At 37.5% G+C, this 23,511-nt stretch overlaps 1 protein-coding gene across 3 annotated transcripts in view; it reads left to right on the forward strand.

The window, feature by feature from the left end:
• Positions 1–23,511, forward strand: part of PTPRZ1 (protein tyrosine phosphatase receptor type Z1) — a 167,933-nt gene that overhangs the window by 67,494 nt on the left and 76,928 nt on the right. For all 3 annotated transcript variants that reach the window (XM_068549373.1, XM_068549374.1, XM_068549372.1), the window contains exons 3-4: positions 19,301–19,480; positions 21,627–21,778. In XM_068549373.1, coding sequence (XP_068405474.1) covers positions 19,301–19,480; positions 21,627–21,778 — 332 coding nt within the window. The remainder of the gene's footprint in view (positions 1–19,300; positions 19,481–21,626; positions 21,779–23,511) is intronic.

Raw genomic sequence — 23,511 nt, forward strand, 5'->3', positions numbered from 1 at the left:
CTAGTAGATAACTCAGTATTTCCCATATAGAACTCCTAGGACCTCTGAGAAATGGGAGAATCAGGTTTATCTTTACAAGCCAAATCAACTTTGGGGGATAAGGGGCCACTGAAAGACTAAAGGGACCTAGTGAGACAGATGGCATTATTCTTGAAGGGTTCCCAAACCTTCAGCCTGCAGTCTCAGCCCTCAGCATCAGCACAGCCAGGCCCATCTTGCATACCTCACTTACCACTTACCAGCGCTCTGGATACATATACTGGCTTGGCCTTCTACTCCTTTAAGAGTCTGTTGCCAGCCTGCCAAGGAAACATGATCCCCTTACTTTGATTGTGAAGAGCCTAGTCTAACCTGCTTAAACCTCATTCCGTTTTTTAGATGTTCATCCTTGCTAACCCTAGTCTCCTTGTATGTCTGCCTCAATCCCTATAATCTGACACACAGGTCAGTTTCTTGCCTCTTACCTGCCTGTGTCTCGCTAACTTTGTTACTTACTGATTCTCACCCCACCCCTCATTAGCTGATGGAATTTAGAGTAAGACGATGCTTTTATTTTTGCCCTACAACTGTGATAGCCTGGTTGCCTTGGTTAAGTCATTCTTAAAGGGTGTTGGATTTTATAAGAGCACATAATGATTAATATTTTTCTATACAATTTTTCTTGTAAAAAGAAGAGATAAAATTGAAGTAAAATTATTTTTCAAGAATGGAGATGTCTCTACTTTTAAACATATTTAGAGTTACTTAACAGAATTGCCTTGCCAAGGGCATAATTTCATCTAATTAAAAATCTTGTATTACTTTCAGATCTCAACAGAATGATATCACAGCACTCATTAAATATTACTTAACACAACTGCTTATATATCATATATATATATGATGTATGACATCTGCTTGTATATTATATAATGTATATGATATGATGTATGACATATTCTTATATATTATATTGGGATTAGCACCCTAATGTTTCTAAAATGACTTATGACTGCACTGCACTAACAAAACTGATAATGTGAAGTTTTCATTCAAGTAACATTACTGAAGAATACCAGATTATAATTATATTTTATCCATGGTTAGTCAACTATATTTATTCTCTTTGATTTCATAATTTCTTATTTTTATATAACAAAGCTGTTAAAATAGAAGAATGATCATTTAAAAAATAAACCAGTTATGGTTAACCAATGAAAGCAAAGTGCAACTTTTGTATATGTATAACTGATCCGCTTTGCTGTGCAGCAGAAACTAACACAACATTATAAAGCAACTATACTCCAATAAAATTTTTTTTAAATGTATTTCTCATTCTCAAATAAATAAATAAAATTTCAAACTTGTGATTTTTCTCCATTCCCTAAGAGACTATGGAGGAGGTGTGCTTTGACTCAAAGTGGGTCTCTGCAACTGCTCCTTGGGCGTGCTTTCTCCCAAGCAGCCCTGGTTCTCAGCCATTGCCCACGTAACTCCAACCACAACCCTGAGCGCCATCTTTTTTTTTCCCAACAGGACCTGCCTTTCAGGTAGCGCCCCATTCTTAGGAATTTTCCAGTCATTTTCTCTTCTGTTTATCAACCTTTCATCTGAAGTCTAACGTGTAGCTGTCTGTCCTTGACAACTTCATCTCTAAGTACTTGTTCTCAAATATTGTTTTCCTGATCTAATGAACTGCACTGCGAGACAGTAATAGGAATAAATGAGTTCACAGGAGCCCTCTCAGGGACCGTGTTTACCTATCACACTGCCTTTATAGGTTGTATCCTCAAAAGAATAATTTCATGAGAACTGCAGGCACTGTGTCAGTCTGTAAGGGAGATAATTTTGGTCAGCAAGCCTTTTTATGTCCTTCAAATCACAGCAGATAAAAGAATAGTTTCATTTTCATTAGAAAAGAACATTTTGCTTGTTATTTCATGCTTTAACAGCTTTCTAGAAGCCATAAATCAAAGAAGTTATGACTGCATTATAGTTTCTTTAAAATTTGTCACTCTGTTTTAATAGGATGAGATTTCTATAGTGAGATTAAAAACATAGGTGTACAAATATGTTAATTGAAGCTTTGGTTGTAATAAAGAAAATTGGAATCAACCTTATTGTCCAGGAATAGGAGAGTGAATAGCTATACGTGTGTGTGTGAGTGTGTGAGTGTGTGTGTGTGTGCATGCAAGTATGTGTGTGTGTAAATAAGTTATAGTACATCCATGCTGTGGAATATCATCCAGCCACTTTTTAAAATGTGGCAGAATTAGATACATTGATATTGAATGACCTCCAAGACATTATTGTTTAGAGACAACAAGAAAGTCATACCCACATGTGTAACATGATTCTCATTTATGTAGAAAGATAAGAAGAAAAATGATTCCAGATATATGCACATACGTACAAATGCAAATGCATAGACAAAGAACTGGAGCACTTCCTCTCTTCTTCCTCTTCCCTTCATTTCCCTTTCATTTCATTTCTTCCTGAATGTTTCAGTCTTTAAGCCATTAGGAGAGGCCAAGCAAAATAAATGTTTGTGCCAGTGGAATGGTCAACCAAAGGCGGACTTACCAAGGCAGAGTGTCAGGTGTTAATTGAGATGAAGAAGGCATCCACTCAGATGATGGCCTGGCACAGGGAATCAGAGACCTACTGATACAAGGAGAATGTCACATATGAATGTTGGATTCAACCAACCGTAGATTGAAAATATTCAGAAAACAAATTCCAGAAAGTTCCAAAAAGCAAAACTTGGATTTGCCCAGGTGCTGGCAACTATTTACATAGCATTTACATTGTACTAACAACTGTTTACATGACATTTACATTGTATTCAGTATCCTGAGTAATCTAGATACGATTTTAAATGTATGGGAGGATGTGCATTGGTTATATGCAAATATTACATCATTTTATGTAAGGGACTTAAGCATCCATCAGTTTCAGTATTCCAGGAGGTCCTGGAATCAATCCCCCATGGATACTGGGGGATAACTGTATACACCAACTAGTTAACAAGACTTAACTTTTTAAAAGAGGAATAAAAGGTGAAGAAGCTTAATATGGAGTCTTTTACTATTTTACTCTATAGCTGTATGTGTTGCTCTTTACATTGAGAATACATGGAAGTTTTAATTGTTTAATAGAAAAAAAGGGAAAGATAATATCACAGAGCCCACACATATACGCCTACCAGAGCAGAAATGTGATTACACTAGTTTCAACTACTGAATTACCTCTAGTTTTAACTGAAAATTCAATTGGTAATTCTACATCGAGTTTAACGATTTTTGTATAGAAATAATTTGGGTTAGAAAATAATACAGGGCCCTCAGAAATACATCATTTCATGTGAGCGTCCCTTTGTTCAAGTCTGCCAGGAATTCTAACTGAAATAAATGAAAGTAGGATGTTGCAGTGAAAATTTGTTTTGTAACTCTTTAAGATTCTGTTACTTAGCCTCTATTAGAATTTTGTTTGCGAGGCGAAATCCAGACTAAACTAAATAGATATGTCATGGCAACATTACCATTCTGGGTCCTAAATAAGTGTTTCCTTTTAATACACATATTGAAATTTCCTAATATGGCAAACTGGGGCACAGGAAATGGAGTTTCATGCTCCACTGAACTGAATTCTCTGCAGCTGCTTAGAAATGTTTGGAGAGTTTTAGTGGATTTATTAATTTTAGTGGCCCTGTTTCCCCTTACATTTGTGAAATACATATTGCTATACATTTTAGTTATTCCAAAAATGTGAATTCATTGATCTGCCTGCTTCAGAGAGCACTCATGAGAACTAAGAGAAATGATAAATGCTAATAAATACAATAACAAGAATAATTGTAGGTGATACTCATTAATTTATTTATTCACTACTAGTCTCTGTAAATATAACAGTTGACAGACCAGATAAGGTACTTGCTCTGATTAAGCTTCCATTCTATTAGGGAAAGAAAAACAAATAACTAAACAAGATAATGGCAGAGTGTGAGAAGTATTGTCAAAAGAATAAACAGAGTGATGTGATAGGCAATAGTTTAGGAGAAGTGGGAGGGCCTTTCCAAGAGGGGGACATTTCAGCTGAGATGTGAAGGAAGAGAAGACAGCCAGTGAAGAGGAGGCGGGTCAGCTTTTCAAGCAAGGGCACAGTAAGTGCAAAGGCACTGAGACAAAAAAAAAAGAGTAGTGTGATTGAGAGAAAGAGTGAAGTGTGGTAATAAAATGAAGAGAGTACGTAACCCGTTATTTTGTGTTAAACACTGTGCTGATGGTTTTCCCTGTACTAGCTCATTTACTCCTCATAGTACTTAATTCTGTGAGGCTTATCCTAATATGAACCATATTTTCAAGTGGTAATAGTGAGGAACAGAGAGGTGAAGAGTCCTACCTATAAAATTAGTCATCTGATAGTGGTGAGGACACGATTTTCACCCAGGAAGTCTGACTTCAGAACCCATGGTTCCAACATTATTCTCATGCTATTTCCCAAAGAAAGCACCATACAAATGTAAATTACTGTTGTTATTATCATGATAAAGTTTTAGTTATCTTTTATAGCTTAGAAAACTCATCTGTATTTCCATATTTCATTGCTTAAAGAATGTTGTGCCCTGCTATAGATGCCAGGCTTTACAAAGAATGTAGACAAAGTAGAGACTCTGGAAGAAGACCCTCTGGTTGGTAAAGAGTCTTGATATATATGAAGCAAGTGTGACCCTATCATGAAAAAGGTAAGGCTCAGGAGACTACAGTATCAGTGTTAATATATTTAGAGGGACATCCTGAGGAAAAATAACTACACATTTCACATGACCCCAAGTAGATAAAATTTGGAGAGAAATTACTTTTGGAAAGGAACTTATTTTGAAAGAGGAAATGACTTTCTAACATTGAAAACAATCCAAATGGAATAAGCTATGCTGGGAGAGATAAATAGACTCTAACGTCAGAGATATTTAAGCCTAGGCAGAAAAACCTATTATTAAGCGTGTTGTATAGAGGATTCAAGCAATGATTGGATAATTGAACCAGGGTGGGTTTTCCCATTCCTAAGATTCTATGGTGGATAAGCTATAGTCAGAAGCCAGGAGAGTCAGACTTGGCAGAGCACAGCATAGAACCCCGATACCAGATATAGGTGAAGAAGCAAAGTAAGATCCCAGACAGCAGGGTTGCAATTAAATACCAAAACCCCATTTTCTTCTCTAGTTTCAAGGGAACTAGTAATCTGGCTTAGGCTAGAAAGCAGGAGTAATCCTGTCTTAGTGAACAGGTACTCAGCTTTCTACATTTCAAAACCAAATCATATCACCCCAGGGAATTGACCATGTAAACATGTCTTTATTAAATTACCTTTAATTCTCATTGCACTGATTTGTTTATCCATATGTCTTCTCCTTCTGGACCCTAGACTCACTGAAGAAAAACTTATATTTGTGTTTTCAGATCTAGAAGTGTTGCCAAAAAAAAAAAAAAAGAATAACAGAGACAACCAGTAGTAGACCCCTACACGTCCAGAGAATAGATCAGAAAGTCGAAGTTGGATTTAGAAACATAACATGTTTGTGGCCAGCGTTCACTTTCCAGTTACCCATCCAGGTCATTGACATGTGCTCTTTGAACATGAAATCAGAAGACTAATTCATAAAATATATTTGTGACTTAGAAGATTATAAAATCCAAGCGATTCAATGAAAACCATAATGAGTTATGATGGAATTACATCTTAGATTTGGAACATTTTCTCCATTTGTTGTTCTAGAGATCTACCAAACAGAATCACAGTGAATTCGTTGAAAATAAATATTTTGTGCTAAGCCAATATGTCGATCTTTACAGAGATATGGTCTAGGGTCAGCTTCTTTGAAACTCCCAACATTTGGGATAGATTTCTTAAACAAAAGATAACACTGACTTCTTGGAGTTGAGATGATTACAACCTCAGCTATCTACCAATGAAGAAAAAAAAAAAAAAACTTTGTTTGCATTACCTTTTGGTATTATTAGCATAATTTTTTAAACTTTGTTTAGGGGCAGTGAAAATGAGTGACTTATTTGAAGCGTTTTCCTAATTTGACTGTCTTGAACACCTTTTAGAAATGTGGTGTTTATTATTTGTTAATGGTGTATGCAAAGGCATGGATACCACATTAACTAAACCAGAGCAAACAGAGGAATTTGCTGTTCTGCACATGCATTGTTGACTTTTACCTTGTTCTTAATTTTGGCATTCTTCAGTATTAATTAGTTGAAGATGTCTAAAACAGATGTCAGCTGGAGCCTGCCAACTTTTCAAAGATCCAGCTATGTTGGCTTAAAAGCCAGCCTTGCTGCTTCATCCCCTCAAGTTCTGCCACCTGTGGAAGCCCTAAGCTCTCTCCAAGCTTTCTGTAACTACTCAAGGGGTCTCCCTTCTCTGCCTGCTTCGCTTCCTTTGCGCCAGCTTCCTGTCACACCATCTTTGTTTAATCATGCAGGGGCAGGGAACCTGCTCGTCCAAGAAGAGAACCTACTTATATCTATAGTTACTGAAAAGACTGTTACAGAAACTTTCACTGATCTGGACACAAGGTAGACACAAGTTAAGATACCTTTGAATCCATGCAAATGTATCCTTATTTTGCATACATGATAAAGCCTTGAAGAATTGATTTATTAAAAATCAAATATAATTGACTTGCATGACAATTTTAATATTTTTTCTTTATTTGGGATTGATAGTCCTTTGGCAGAGGCTTGTAACATTTGAGTTTAAAGCCTCTAGCCATTTTAGCTTAAAGCCTTTAGCCTTTTATGTATATTCATAAAGAGTAGAGGCACTTGCTAGTTTAATGGACTATTGCACTAAATCTCTTTGTAGTGTAAATTGATTACCACCTCATTTTATCTGATTTATAAATTGTCACATACTGGAATTACTCATGTTCAAAAACTCTTACATTTAAACATCACTAAAAAATAAACTAGAAAAAAAATGAAAAAACCAGTGTTCAGACTTGTCTGTGTTCAAGAGTTTCCTGACTTGAGACTAATTAAAAAATAAGTGGAGATTCAGAAAGCAGAAAGGCTAGAGACGCAGCAGTAGACTATGTTGTTCTCACAAGCTGTTTATTGCAACATTAAAACAATTTATTATAATTCATGAGTCAACTTTAAGATTTTTTAAACCAAGCATTAAATTTACTATCTTTAAGTAGAAATTTGTCTTCATTATCACTTAAACACTTTTTATTTTCTCATTTTAGGCTTTAAATTTGGGTAATAATGTTTCATCATCTATTTCTTTTATATTTCACAGGTTCTGTTAGTTTTCATCGGACAGTTTATTTCAAATTGTTCGTGAAAAAATAGATTTTCGTTATCATTATTTCCCTCAAGTAGTAGCCATATGCGTGTCTGTCTATAGAACATTTACCTTGTTTGGAAGGACCGTGATATAACAGGAAGACTGAGCAAAGGTAGATTTATGCAAAAGGCAAACTGACCTTCAATTCTTTGGGGGATTTTTTTTCAATTCTAACCCTTTCTATTATTTTAAGAAACATTTCTGGTTGTATTTTGTTATAAAGAGCAATCAGAATGATCACTGATGTCACATAATGTTTATTATTATTCAGCAATATACATGTTTAAGGCATCTGCTACCATTAAATTATTCTTTATGTTGCTTTTGGTGAGACCAATGTTTTATTGGCACTTTGCAAACAAAGGGAGTAAGGTGAAGATAAATTTCTCATGTATGGAATCATCAGTCTAAAATTTTTTTTTTTTTTTGGCTGAGTTGGGTCTTCGTTGCTTTGCGCGGGCTTTCTCTAGTTGCGGCGAGCGGGGGCTACTCTTCGTTGCGGTGCACGGGCTTCTCATTGCGGTGGCTTCTCTTGTTGTAGAGCACCAGCTCTAGGCGTGCGGGCTCAGCAGTTGTGGCATGTGGGCTCAGTAGTTGTGGCTCACGGGCCTAGGTGCTCCGCGGCATGTGGGATCTTCCCGGACCAGGGCTCGAACCCATGTCCCCTGCATTGGCAGGCGGATTCCCAACCACTGCGCCACCAGGGAAGCCCAGTCTAAAATTTTTATGTGATTTTAGTTCCCTGAAACCAGCCACCATGCTCTGTGAGGGCCTGGAATCAATGGTGTCACTTTAGTGACATCCATGGCAGAGCTCTGACCCACAGAAGAGTTCAGTTAGGCCATCTTCATGCTATTCCCCGGGATTATCAAGTCTGTAGTGTAGACCATAGAAAACTGTGGCTCTCCCTCCCCTGAAACTAATGCCTGGTTGCACAGTGGCCATGGCGGATAACATGGGAGAGAATGACTTGGCAAGCAGTCCCCTGGGGGAATAGAAACTCTTGCCTCTTGACTGCTAGCACTGCCATCCTCAGCCACCCAAGCCAGAGTCATTAAAGCAACCGTTCACTACCCCTTCTTGCTAACTCCTACCGCTAATCAACTCCCTGGCCCTGAGTTTTTTCCTTTTTCTCAAATCCCTCTCTCCCTCTTTCTCCCTGCTTCTCTCTCCCCTAGTTTCGATCCTTACTATTCTTCAGCTAAACTGTTGCTCAAACTTTTAACTGACCTAAAATCAGTTTTGTCCTCCTCAACTCAGTAACCGTAGTTACCTGCATGAAACTTAAATATGACTCTGCCACCTGCAACTTAAATCCCTTCAATAGCCTCCTAGAAAAGTTCAAACCCTTTGTCGTGGCATTCAGAGCCTCAGCGTCCGCTCACCCCTACCCATTCCTCTCTCCTCTCTGCCTTGCCTTTTACGTATCAGCACATAAAACTTCCGGCTGTTCTTCTCAGATAACCATTCTTTCTCTCTTCTGTGCTCATGCCTTTCTCTCTTCTTGGGTACTTTCAGCCCTAGATATCTTCCCCACCTTTAATTTGGTAATACTTGCCCATCACTGCAGACTTATCTCAGGCATCTTGTCATTCAGGAAGCCTTCTTTATCTCTTGCCCCATCTGGGTTAGATACAACTCTTTTATGTCCCTGAAATATTCCATGCATATCTCTGCTTTTATCCTTAATAGACTGTATTATAATTAACAGTTGCTATGTCTTGGGGTCCTCAGTAGAGCCTGAGTTCCTTGATGAGGGATGCTGTTTTTTTTTGTCTTTGAATCTTTTTTTTTTTTTTAACATCTTTATTGGAGTATAATTGCTTTACAATGGTGTGTTAGTTTCTGCTTTATAACAAAGTGAATCAGTTATACATATACATATGTCCCCATATTTCTTCCCTCTTGCATCTCCCTCCCTCCCACCCTCCCTATCCCACCCCTCTAGGTGGTCACAAAGCCCCAAGCTGATCTCCCTGTGCTATGCGGCTGCTTCCCACTAGCTATCTATTTTACGTTTGGTAGTGTATATATGTCCATGCCACTCTTTCACTTTGTTCCAGCTTACCCATCCCCCTCCCCGTATCCTCAAGTCCATTCTCTAGTAGGTATGCATCTTTATTCCCGTCTTGCCCCTAGGTTCTTCAGAACCTTTTTTCTCTCTCTCTTTTTTTTTTTTAGATTCCATATATATGTGTTAGCATACGGTATTTGTTTTTCTCTTTCTGACTTACTTCACTCTGTATGACAGTCTCTAGGTCCTTTTGTACTAGACTTTTATTCTGTTTCACACTAGGCACTCCATAAATATTTGATGAAGGAATGAATAAATGAACAGGTAAAAGCTGTATTTAATGGAATTAAGTTTTGATGGGATCTGAAGATAATATAAAAGTTAGTATTCTTAGCTGCAGCAATGGATTTGTGATACTCACTCACAGCTTCCTTGCTAGTCCTTGCATGTGGCCAGTAGAATGCATCTAGGTGATCTGATTTTACAGTATTTTGTGATAAGTGTACCAAGAAAGGAGGAACTGATAGTTCTATTTAGGAATTAAACCAGAAACTTTGGTCTTATAGGCAGCGCGTTCTTTAACCGAAACAATAAACAACACTGTAGGAAAATTATCAGAAGTCCTATTACCTATAGAAAGATCTCAGTTATATCTGTGTCTCAGTCTTCAACTCTGAATCCCTGGTCCTCCCAGCAAAGATAGGAAACAGAGCCTCTGTTATGCCTCATACTGATAATAAGTATGTGGGCTATAAGCTTTGAGTGCAGATATGATGGTGGTGTCACTGTCACCACCACTGTCACTGTTCTCTGTTGCACTGCAAGTTGAACCTCCATGGAAATCTCAGTCTGTAGGCTCACAGCCAGATGCAAAGTCTTTCTTTCTATCCATTCTCTCTATCAACATAACAGGTACCATGATACTCCCAGGTATACTCCAGTCAGGATCTTGGGAGTCATCCTTTGCCTATATCCCTTTCTCACTTTCAAATAAAAATCATTTGAACAGTCCTAAATCCTTTGAAGTGACGTCCTACTTTTAGTCTTCAATTCTATTGTGTTAGTTTGTACCCCCCAAATTCCCTGCCTTGATTCAATTCTTCTATACTTCTCTATAGGATTCCTTTCATTTTCTGATTAAAGCACTGGTTAATTGTGAACCATTAGGAGTACCAGTCTACTTGTTCTGCTCATTGATTTCATTTGTACCCACCGCATATTATCAGGTTGTAATTACTTATCTTCAGAGTAATAGTTTTTTACTATGTCGGTGTCCTTAGATCTTCTTCATCTTGTGTTTTTATTTTTGTTTTCCCCGTGGTCTGTAAAAACTTAAGTTGTTTATTGCATTGTAGAGCAGTAATTTTTATTGTTATTGTTTTTCTAAGGTTTTTATTTGTTTACCTCGGATTTTTCCAACTTGAAAAAGTCATAAATTTTTTTTAAACGTTTTTTTTTTTTAATTTATTTAATTAATTTATTTTTTTTGGCTGCGTTGGGTCTTCGCCGCTGCACGCAGGCCCTCTCCAGCTGCAGCGAGTGGGGGCCACTCCCTGCTGTGGCGTGGGCCTCTCACCGCGGCGGCCCCCCTTGCTGTGGAGCACAGGCTCCAGGCGAGCCGGCTTCAGCAGTTGTGGCTCGCGGGCTCTAGAGCGCAGGCTCAGTAGTTGTGGCGCACGGGCCCAGTTGCTCCGCAGCATGTGGGATCTTCCTGGACCAGGGCTCGAACCCACGCCCCTGCACTGGCAGGTGGACTCCCAACTACTGCGCCACCAGGGAAGCCCCAAGTCATAAAATTTTAAACAGGAACTTTGAAGTAAGTTTCTGATCGCTCTTTCTCTCTATTTATACTGAACTTCAATTAATAATGTTTTTCAATATCATAGTGCTTAAGGAAGTTCTGTGCTTGTATTTTCCTGAATCAGTTGATAACTACCTTCCCTGACATTTGTAACCCTCTGTCAATTGGATATATATATCTGCCAGGCTTGCAAAGACTTTCTGCTGCCCTGATGTGAGTGTCCCATTAGGACAGATAATAAAGGAAAATGCAGTCTTGACTAAACAGCTTCCCGTGCTGAAATTGTTTGCATTTGATCTACTTTCAGCGCAGTTTTAATAGCAGCCATTATCTATATTCGCCAACTGCTTTGCTCTCTCTAGCTCCTAAAACCTCTGTTCAACCAAAACCATAAGCAGGCACACTGATTTGTGCGTGTAAAAATACATCCTCATTCTTGTTCTCAACCTAGAAAGTTACCTCAGACATCTGTCTTCCTTTGCTTTCAAATTATGTGATGACACTTACTGGTGTGACATAAAATCACTCAATGACTGTTATTCAGTACTTCAGGGGTTTATTTTCTAATCTTTGAGGAAGCTCCCTTTCTCAAGCAGCTGGTTGCCTTATCTGAAAAGTGTATACTTAAGTATATATATACAGTTTGCTGGAGTACTAAGTTATATGCTATACTTTTATTGAAAATAACACTGATTTGTTTCATTTTTGTATTTGAATAAACTGAAATTTGAATCCAAGACATTTCACTGCTGATAGCTTTATGCTATTTCAGTGACATAAATTTTGGCTTTTGGTATATTTGTTAGCACATATAAAACAAGTCCAGAGTAATTTATAAAGCTTTGATTTATGGTATATGGAATCTTGAGTGGAGTTTATTCAAAGCAATTACTTGCAATTAATGCCACAATCATTACTACAGTCTACATTCCAGTATTACATTTATTTTTGCCTCTTAATAATAATAATATTTTTATATGTAAATGTGTAGAGACACAAACATTTTCTTACATCAAAACCTGGACTAGACAAGAAATTCATTAAGATTAAAAGCAGTATGTATTTTTCTTAACGATATCTTGGCCTTTAAAGAATCAGTTCTAAGTCTACTGTTATTCAAAGCTTGTTAAATATCAGTAACTTATGATAACCTTGAAAAATAAATATTGGGATTTTTTTTTAACATCTTTATTGGAGTATAATTGCTTTACAGTGGTGTGTTAGTGGGACGTTAAAATCATATTTAGGGCTTCCCTGGTGGCGCAGTGGTTGGGAGTCTGCCTGCCAATGCAGGGGACACGGGTTCGAGCCCTGGTCTGGGAAGATCCCACCTGCCGCGGAGCAACTGGGCCCGTGAGCCACAACTACTGAGCCTGCGCGTCTGGAGCCTGTGCTCCGCAACTAGAGGGGCCGCGATAGTGAGAGGCCCACGCACCGCGATGAGGAATGGCCCCCGCTTGCTGCAGCTAGAGGAAGCCCTCGCACAGAAACGAAGACCCAACACAGCCAAAAATAAATTAAAAAAAAAAAAAAAAAAAAAAAAAGATCATATTTAAATGAATTTTCAGTGGATGTCTGCTGAATACCTTACACTGTATTATAATTATTTTATCCATTTTTCTGATATTGGAAGGTAAGACTCAACAGGAATCATGCAAAGAAGAGAGAGGAAGAATGATTTTTTCTTTGACTTTCATTTTCATCATTTTCTCACTTTTTTCTTCAAATATTAAAAATCTTCATTGGTATTTTTTTTTACTCATGCCTTCTTTATTTTAAACTTTAGTTTTCCTCAGTTGATATCTTTATGTTAGAGACTGGTGGAGTAATAAATACTTCCCTACACAGAATGTTTTTTAGAATGTGTTCCTATTTAGAAGGTGTGTAGTACAAAGATATTGAAGTGTAGGTAACTGTAGATATTTTATTGAAGTATTTATTCATTTAGGAAATGTTTATTTAATGCTTAAGTGCCAGGTTCTAAGAAAGGTTCCGGAATTACGATACAAATAAGAAACAGACATATTGGAGTTCAAATAAATACAAGGTACCTTAGCCATTCAGGCTGCTATAACAAAATACCATAGACTAGTGGCTTATAAACAACGGAAGTTTATTTCTCACAGTTCTGAAGACTGGAAGTCCAAGATCAAGGCACCAGCAGATTTTGTATCTAGTGAGGGCTGCTTCCTAGACCATTATTTTTTCACTGTAACCTGACATTTCAGAAGGGGCGAGGGATCTCTCTGGCATCTCTTTCATAAAGGCATTAATCCTTTGTGTTAGTCAGAGCCCTTATGACCTAATCACCTCCTAAAGGCCCCACCACCAAATGGCATCACATTGGGGATTAGGATTCTAACATACGAATTTTGGAGGGACATAAACATTCAGTCCATTGCACAGGGATTATGTACAAATCAGATGAAGACAAATAGAAGATGCCAAGGGAAATGTCCACTAATTATGCAACCTCCCTCTCCCTGCTCATCCTGCATTCCTGCCAGCTCAACCTCTCTGATAAGGCAGCAGTAAGCTCCTTAGCCTTCCAAAGCCTCAGTGCCTCCCACTGGCCTCCCCAGGTATGTCTGATCACGGTCTGCCTTTTCATCTCCCTCTGTAGAAATCCTCGGCATTCACTCTCTGCTCACAGGGCCGAGCTGGACTGCTTGCTTCTCTCTGAGCATTGCCCGCACTTCTCTGCTGCTATGAGTTTGCTCAGGCTCATCGCTCAACCAGACATGCTCTCAGTTCCCCTCTGCCTGTCAAGATTCTACCCATCCCTCAAGGCCTGCATTGTGTGCTTTGATATCCACGTTTACCTTCTTTCTTCCCATCTACTCCTTTAGGCATTTGTCTACTTTTTCTTGAACGTGCCCCCAACCTTCTGGGATGCAAGAATAAACAAGCAAGCAAACAAACTTGAACTCATGCACATCTCCTACAGAGCCTACAATCACTTTCCATTCTGCTTGGAATCAAGAGTGCACAGGATGTAAATATTGAATACATTCACTTGGTGTTCAAAGCCTATTTTCCAAGCATTTAATTTGTTTCTACTATGTGCCAGACTCAGAGTTTGGCAATAAGATACAGATGCGATAGCTAAGCTGACAAACAGCATACAGTCTGTGAAGTGCTCCAATACAGGTGAGCACAGGAAATTTATAGGAGTGGTACTAGTTCAGGTGAGTCAATAAATGGATTAAAGAATGGATGAATACGTGAATGAATAATTTATTTTAATTCTCTAGAGCTGATGTTTAGTACTCTGCAGTCCTCCTGATGGGTAAATTACCCTGATAATCTTCTGCTGCAACTACAATGCATATCCTAATTTCTTCCTTCTCAACATTTGTTAATAACACTCAAGTGATACAATATAGTTCTAATGAATTCTGTACACCTGCACTCTTGGGTATGTCATCCTGGTTTTTATTACGACATGGACTGAGGTCTCCAACTGCAAAATTAAAAACATTAATTTGAGAATTTTAAAAATAATGTTTAAGCGTAAGGTTAACCTAATGGTTCATTATTAAAAACAGCTAAAGTATATTTAATGCTTCTTTGATTTATGTTTCGTCCTTGTGTGCAATCTTAACACTTTATTAACTTACTTTCTCTACTTATGATGGTTTGAAGCATCCTGTTTTTAGAGTTCACTGCAAAAAGAACATCAAGGTCTTATTTTTCTGGACTTTTTCTGTTTTACAGCCTTTTCACTAAAAAATTTCCTTTTGCCTATTCTGGTTCTTCTATGTTGCCTGTTAATCACAGAAATTAAGGAGGCTTCCTGAACCTATACCGTACTTGACATCATGATCTAGTAGGTATTTTAAACTGAGTCTACACTCATACGCTTCAGAGATCCAGTGACTCAGGATCATTGTGTTGTACAAGGTCAGACAACATACAATTTGGACACGAGATCTTTCTTTATATCCTTCAGCAGAAGTTTAGTGGGGACTACTCAACAAAATTGCCATATAACAAACAGTCAGATGTGATCTGCAGTTGAGTTTAGAAATGTTTCTTTAGGCGGTCAGTTTTCCTTCTTTCTTTTTTCTTGTTTTCATCCTATGTTAGACCCCTGTGAGCTCAGACTCATAAAATGAAAGACATCATCATTTTTTGTCTGTTTCAGTCATTCAACAAATGTTTATTGAATACCTACTATGTGCCAGGCTTTTTTTCTAGACACTAGAGTGTGGAAACAATAAACAAATAAACATAAGTAGTATCTTAGGAGGAGAAAAATAAAGTAAGGAGAGGTGATTGAGAATGACTGAGGGAGGGACGTGTATTTTATACAGATTGTTCAGAGAAAGCCTCTCTCCAATGAGATGCATTTGAGCAGAGACCTGATTGGAGCAAGCCTTGCAGACAGTTGGGGCAGAAGATTCCAGAAAGAGTAGCAGCAAGTGGAAGTGGTAAGCTTCAAGGCTTTGCATGCTTAAGGAACAGAAAAGAAGCCAGTGTGGCTAGAATAGAGTGATCACCACAGAGTGGTAGGAAGTGAGATCAGAGTGGATGTGAGTGGTGACATCATATAGGATCTGTCAGCCCTGGGAAATAGTCTATATTTTATTCTAAGATGAAACGGTATTGGAAGGACCTGAGCCAAGGGGTTGCATGCAATCTGATAGGTGCTTTAAAAGATGACTTTAACTACAGATTGCATTCGTTTTCTTATGGCACACAACAAATTTCTACAGATTTAGTGGCTTAAAACAACCCATATTTCTTATCTCACATTAGACATGGGTCATGAGTCAGAGAGGAGGGCCTACTTAGCCAGGCTCTCTGCTCAGGGTCTCACACATCTAACATCAAGGTGCCAGCTGGGCTGTGTTCTCATTTGCAGCCCAGGGTCCCGTTCCAAGCTTGTGCAGGTTGTTGGCAGAATTCACTTCCTTGTGGTTCCAAGATTGAGGTCCAGGTCCCCAGTTTTTTGTTTGTTTGTTTGTTTGTTTTTAGCACCTTAACCATTTTTTCTATTGTGATAAAAAAAAAAAAACTCATCACATAAAATTTTTCATCTTAACCCTTTTTACGTGTACAGTTCAGTAGGGTTAAGTATACTCACATCGTTGTGAAACAGATCTCCAGAAATTTCTCATCTTGCAAATCAGAAATCCTATACCCATGAACCAACTCCCCTTTCCCTCCTCCCCTCATCTCCCGGCAACCACCATTCTGCTATCTCTCTCCCTATGCATTTGACTACTTCAGCTAACTCATCTAAATGGAATCATACAGTATTTGCCTCTTTGTGATTGGTTTATTCTTTGATTTTGCTGGCCGTCAGCCTGCCGGGGTGGGGCTGGGGAAGCCCTCTCAGATGCTAGGGGCCGCTCTCAGTTCCTAGCCGTGCACCCCTCGCACAGCCTGGCAGCTTACTTCTTCAAAGGCAGCAGGAGAATCTCTCACACTTTGAATCTCTCTCTCTCTTTTTCCAATTTGCTGAGACAGAGCCTTCTATAACATGACATAATCACCCCCATCACCTTTGTTGTCCAGTGTCACCTAATCAAGGAAATGACTATCCCATCATATTCAGAGGTCCTGCCCACCCTCAAGTGGAGGAGATTGTACAGGGTGTGTACAACTGGGTGTGGGAATTTGGGGGGTCATCTCGGAATCCTGCCTACCAGGTAAGTGGGGAACAAAATTGTGAAAGGGGCAAGAGAAGAAGCTGGAGACTAATTAGAAGGCGCTGGAGATGTCTAAGCCGTTGCTTCTCAAAATTTAACATGTGTGTGAATCTCCTGGGGATTGGGTTAAATTGTAGATTCTGACTTGGTAAGGCTACAGTGGAGGCCTGACTCTCCTGACAATCTCCTAGGTGATGGTGTTGCTGCATGTGGAACAGCAAGACTTACAGGCCAGCGATGACGGTGGCTTGGGCTAAGGGTGCTAACAGTGGAGATGAGAAATGATCTGATTAAGGACATATTTTGAAGGTAGACGCAAAAGGACTTGCTGAGGAGGAAACAGAGGCACCAAGATGACTTCTGTGTTTAGGGGATGGCAGTGATCATAGGAGGCACTTGTAGGGCTGAAATCCAGTGTTCAGTTGTGGATACGCTAAGTTAGAATCCAAGTAGAGATGAGCACTAAATGCTGTGGACAAAACAGGTTATAAATCATATTCAGTGCTCTAGAGACTTAAAACTTTGTGTTTCTATGCACCACAACTATGAGACTCTTCCTAAGTGTGCTCAGAATTTATTGTACTGTTTGAAAAAATGTAAGCAATAAAAAGAGCTTTATTGATTCGTACTGCAATTTCTTTCTCTGCTTCTCTTGCACTGACACTAGTAAAACAAGCAGTGTTTTCTTGTCCCCACGCCAGTGTTCTTTACAGTGAAATTAACGTATTATTACTCAAATTGTTAAAGCTGTTCCCAGAAGCAAAAATGTGCATCACTCTGCATATTTCAAGCATATTGTATTCAAGCGCTCTCTAAAAAGAGAGCTAGATTTTAAAATAAAATAAGTTTTCAGCACCTATTATTGATTCTGGTGGATGCCTCACTAGGAGATGAATTACCAAATTTTCCCTGGCTATATAGGCAGTTTCATGGTGCGACTAATTATTATTTCTTTCCTGGGTTCAATTATGCAAAATTAGCTCTATCACATCATGAGAGCTTGCATGTAAGTCGATCCTCACTGATTCCCTTATCACAAAAAGAAGATGGCATAGACTAGAGTTGTACAGAGTGTATGTTTTCTTATAATTTCTCTGAACATCAACCATGTGAAATCTTGGCCTTACCCATACTCATGTTCTGAAAGAAAAGCATTTGAAAGGATAGGAGCTGAAAACGGTGTGGCTACCTGCTCTTTCATGGAATGGCGGCAGAAATGCTAGAGTTTAGCCAGAGAAAAGGTTGAGACTTGGACCCACAACATTGCATATATTTTAATTGATGAACATTAAATAAAACATACCCATTGTTAGCACTGCTTGGGTGCTTAGCTAAGTTAATGTCCAGTGAAATAAGTTATGAGAGATGGTTTGTGGTTTCAGGTAGTGGTGAAATAAAGGCAACATAGGGCAATTTGGGTTTAGAGGACTATTCATTCTGTGGAACAGATGAAAATTCACTTCACTGTAAGCAAAAATCTTTAGAGAAAGCCCTGTTTTATTTTTTCTATTGTTAAACCATAAAATCAGTTAGGTTTTATAACCAGGAAAAAAAAGGGGGAGGGGGGAGAGGGGAATGAAGGAGATATTTCAAGGAGAGCCTGGTGATTACATTTTTATAAATAAGCCCTGAGCAGATGGAAATTGAACCAAATCGTTCAACGCAGGGATAAGAGAAAGTCTAAAGGGGCCTCCCCCCACCCCATCGCCGTGGAGAGTACTAAGGAAGTCAGAACTTAACTCCTCTCATCTGGACATGCTTCAATCTGGAACCCTGAGCTAAGACTAACCATCTGATAGGACAAGTAGGTTTTCTGTTGATTTGGAAGAGCGTGATGGCTAAACAAGGCCATTGTTGAACCCTGCACTTGTTCTATAAGCATCTTCTTATAATGTATCATATTAAAACCCAGAATCTAAATCTAGGCATACAGTTGTTTCTCAGTATTGGAGAAGGATTGGTTCCAGGATTCCCTCGGATACCAAAATCTGTGATGCTCAAGTCCTTTATATAAAATGGTGTAGTATTTGCATATAACCTACAAACATCCTCCCATATTCTTCAAATTATCTCTAGATTATTTATAATACCTAATACAATGTAAATGCTATGTAAATAGTTGTATATACAATGTAAATGCTATGTAGATAGTTGTATATGCAATGTAAATGCTATGTAAATAGTTGTATATACAACGTAAATGCTACGTAAATAGTTGCCAGCGCTTGGCAAATTCAAGTTTCCTTTATGGAACGTTCTGGAATTATTTTTCCCAAATGTTTTTGCTCTGAGATTGGTTGAATCTGCAGAAGTGAAGCCTGTGAATACAGAGGGCCAACTGTAATTATTTTAAGAATTGGTTTAAAGATGTCCCAATTTTCCCTACTATTGTGTCTATTTTTATGTAACATATTAACTACTTTATAAATATAAAATTTAGCTTTTGCATAGTAATTTAAAAACTAACTTCTTACATTTTTTTCCCCCTAGGAGCATTGAATCAAAAAAATTGGGGCAAGAAATATCCAACATGTAATAGCCCCAAACAATCTCCTATCAATATTGATGAAGATCTTACACAAGTAAATGTGAATCTTAAGAAACTTAAATTTCAGGGTTGGGATAAAACATCTTTGGAAAACACATTCATTCATAACACTGGGAAAACAGGTAAAATATTTGCATTTTGTTTCTGACGTTAGTATGTTTATCAGACCTAGAGTATGTTTAGGTTATTTTCCTTTTATTTTCCTTTCAATGATGTATTCTGAACTGGATAGAAACTATAAGTAGAAGAAGTCAAATAGAAAATTGGAAGTTTAGACCTTCTGAAAATGTGTACAAAAAGTTAAATGACCAAAGTCATAATATCATGTTCTCCAGTAATATAACAATAAAGATGCCTCCACTGGAAGAGCTGATAAAGATAACATAATATATAGCTATTGTAATTTAATAACTCTGTCACTGGTTAATCACTTAGTCAATCAGGATTTCTTTTTCTTGGGCATTTTATTTGACCTTGTCTGCTCAGCCTTGTGCTATATTCAATATTTGGATGTGAAAAAAGCAATCTACTCTAACTGAATTTTAAGAAATTACTAGCCCTTCTATTAGAAAGTTTAAAATTATGTACCATCCTTAGGAAGCACTCTCTAAGTTTTTTTTCTTAGTATGCAAAATATAATACCATAAAAAATTCCAGTAAACAACAGATAGACAAACTAGTTTATAAAAGTGAACAGTATTGTTATTCTGATCTTATATGTTAAATGAAATCGTATGTACATCAGGAAGTTATGTAAAAACAAATATAGGAAAAAGATTAGAAAAAATATTCACTATAATAGTAGCTATGTTGGGGTGGTTTTATCATTTGTGGTATTTTTCTCTATTTTCCATATTTTGGTAATGTAATTATTTGAATGTGGTAATTTAAGTCCCGTGAGGGTAGGAATTTTCAACATCAGTGCCTGATAAATAATAAGCACTCAGTAAGTATTTGCTGAATGAATAATTTGAAAAATTATTACATGTTATAATATATTATTAATTTAATACATAATAGTATATTGTCCCAAATCTTGACATTTTAATTACCAGTTTTAAAGGATGTTACAAAGCAGTGAAGCATGTAATCTCTGCTTTATTTTTCTTAGGAGAATGTGGTAAAGCACTTGATCTTTAGAGCCACACTTTTTAGGTTCACTACTGGCCATTTAAAGCACAGTGTGGAACCTTGAGCAAGTTACTTCACCTCTCTGTGACTCAATTTCCTTATCTGTTAAATAAGGATTGTAATGGTATCTTCTTCCTAGGGTTGTTTGAGGATCAGATATTTAATACATGTAAAGTAGTGTAATGCATGGCATGTCGTAAGTGATAAATGTTGACCATTATTGTTATTGTGTTTGTTGCTATTGTTATTATTCATGAAAGTTTATATCTCTAGCTGGTTGGTGTCCACTGGAAAAAAAAGCACAGCCTAAAAGTTAAGAATTATGTTTTATTTGGCAGACTTTATACTGGCCAATGTGTTGGATTCTGTTCCTAATGCCAGCAGTGGTTTCTGCATGATAGAACAAAGACTATTTAAATCTGATAGAGAGACATTGAAATCTTGCATTAGGGTCTCTAGAGAATCATTAATCTCCAGATGACTCCTAAAGTACAGTCAGATAGTATCTGCTACGGAACTGAAACAGGAGAGTTTAAGATTCTGAGACTTGCAACCGAGGGTTCAAACATGAGATGGCTTAAACCCCTTCAATAGGAATGGGTCTCCTGCCTTCCTTGCCACAGTCTAGGACAGAAGTTCTGAAGCTTGATGAAGCCTGGAGTGACTCTTGGAGGCATAAGGAGATGGGACAAAAGCAGCAGCCTGTTAAAGAGTAGAAACAGGCTGACCTTGAGAAGGTTGGGGGTACCCCCAGGAAAAGACTTCCTCTTTCCACTCCTCTGTTCCTTCTCCCTTTAACTGTCCCCTCGCTACCATCTGATGCGTTAGGGGAGCAGGGCTTTGGACACCAAACAAACAAATCGTGGAACACCAAACAGACAGGGCAGGTGGACTGCCTGTCTCCTGCTTTTAGTGCTGTATAGCAGTTAAGGTCTTAGGTTTATTTTACGTTTGTGGCAATAGGATACGTTAAGTATACTATGCAGAGTTACAAAGTTCAGCTTCCAAAATGGTAACTTTTTTTTAAAATTTATCAAATAAATGATTTTATTAATGTACTTTAATAGATGAAAATTTAGTTAAATTTGCAATTTTGATTCTCAGAAACTTAGATGCAATTTTATTGTTTTTTTTAAGTGGAAATTAATCTCACTAATGACTACCGTCTCAGTGGAGGAGTTTCAGAAACGGTGTTCAAAGCAAGCAAGATAACTTTTCACTGGGGAAGATGCAATATGTCATCTGATGGATCAGAACATAGTTTAGAAGGACAAAAATTTCCACTGGAGGTAAGTCAATAGTTCCACTAGTTACTGTTTCACTTTCTAAATCATTGGGATTTTATTTAGCATACAATTTGATTCATTTGTAATCAACTTTATAATTTATACAGCTATATTTTGTTTACTTGGTTAATATCTGCCTTCCTCACTAGCCTAAACTCAATAAGACCCATATTTGATTTTCCACGTCCTGGTAATGCAGAGTGTCACATTATAGATGATCAATAAATACTGATGAGTGAATGAATGAAATTCTTTCCATAGCCCAGTAGGAATAAAAGGGGAAAATTTTATCAACATACTGGAGAATCAAAAAGCTTCAAATTAAAATGAGAAAATTTTCAGATTTAAAACTGGCAAAATAAATATAATTATAATAAATAGTGTGTGTGCAGTGAAATATGTAAACACTTTCATACATGTCTGGAGAAAGTATAAATTGGTAGACTTTCTGGGAAGCAGTTCACTTGTTTTTATCAAGAACTTTAAATGTTTTATTCTCAATATTCACATTTCAATTTGTAGCAATTTAGTCTGAAGAATAATTAAGGACATACTCAAAAATTTATGTGCAAAGACTTATTTACAATAATAAAAATTGAAACAAAAGGAAATGATTAAATACATTATGATAGATTATTATAGATCTTGTAAAAATCATGTTTTTCAACGATTTACACAAAAAAAGTTCATCATAAGTGCTTTTAAAAAGTGGAATGTAAAATAGTATACACAGTATTTTTTTTTGAATTAATTAATTATTTATTTATTTTTGGCTGCATTGGGTCTTGCTGCGCGCGGGCTTTCTCTAGTTGCGGCGAGCGGGGGCTACTCTTAGTTGTGGTGTGCAGGCTTCTCACGGCGGTGGCTTCTCTTACTGTGGAGCATGGGCTATAGGCGCGAGGGCTTCAGTAGTTGTGGCTCGCGGGCTCTAGAGCGCAGGCTCAGTAATTGTGGCGCACGGGCTTAGTAGCTCCGTGGCATGTGGGATCTTCCCCGACCAGGGCTTGAACCCGTATACACAGTATTATTATTCCAAATTTTGTAAAACATGAAACTAATTAGTGGCTGAGAGTACAGTCTGAGTCAAACGGACGAGGCTTGAATACTGGCTTCACCATCTAGTTAGTAGCTATATGACATGACATTGTTAAAATTATTTAATTTCCCTAAGCTTCTGTTTCTGGTCTGTGAAATTGACATAATAGTAGTAGCACATCTCTGTAAAGTTATTATGAGGATTAAATGAAAGATTGAATTATTGCTATTGTAAAAATAATTGAAGGAAACCAAGAAAACATTAGTAGTGATTTTCTCTGGGTGATGGGATTATAGGTGCCTTTTCTTTTCTCCTTTAAAGTTGCCATATTTTCAATATTACCTGTAATAAATCTGTATTACTTTTATAATCCAAAATAGTTATTGAGAATAAAAATAAGATAAATTAGTTATTTCATAAAGGATTAAAAATATTTTAATGTGGATAAGCACATTCAAGTTTATGACATAATTTTTTAAATATCCTTAAAGAAAAGCATATTTATCAAATTTGGTTTGTTAAAAATACGAAAGTTAACTCATTAAACACATAACATTCTCAATTCTGAGAGTTTAGCTCTCTCACAGTACTACTTAGAACAAAGGTGAAAATCAAGGAAAACTCTAACAATAACAAAAGCTGTGATTCAGCAAAATAAATTATATAGAATCTGTGTACCAAACCTCATGTATTTTTCTTA

Source organism: Eschrichtius robustus, chromosome 8, assembly GCF_028021215.1.
Source record: "Eschrichtius robustus isolate mEscRob2 chromosome 8, mEscRob2.pri, whole genome shotgun sequence".
Classification (NCBI taxonomy): domain Eukaryota; kingdom Metazoa; phylum Chordata; class Mammalia; order Artiodactyla; family Eschrichtiidae; genus Eschrichtius; species Eschrichtius robustus.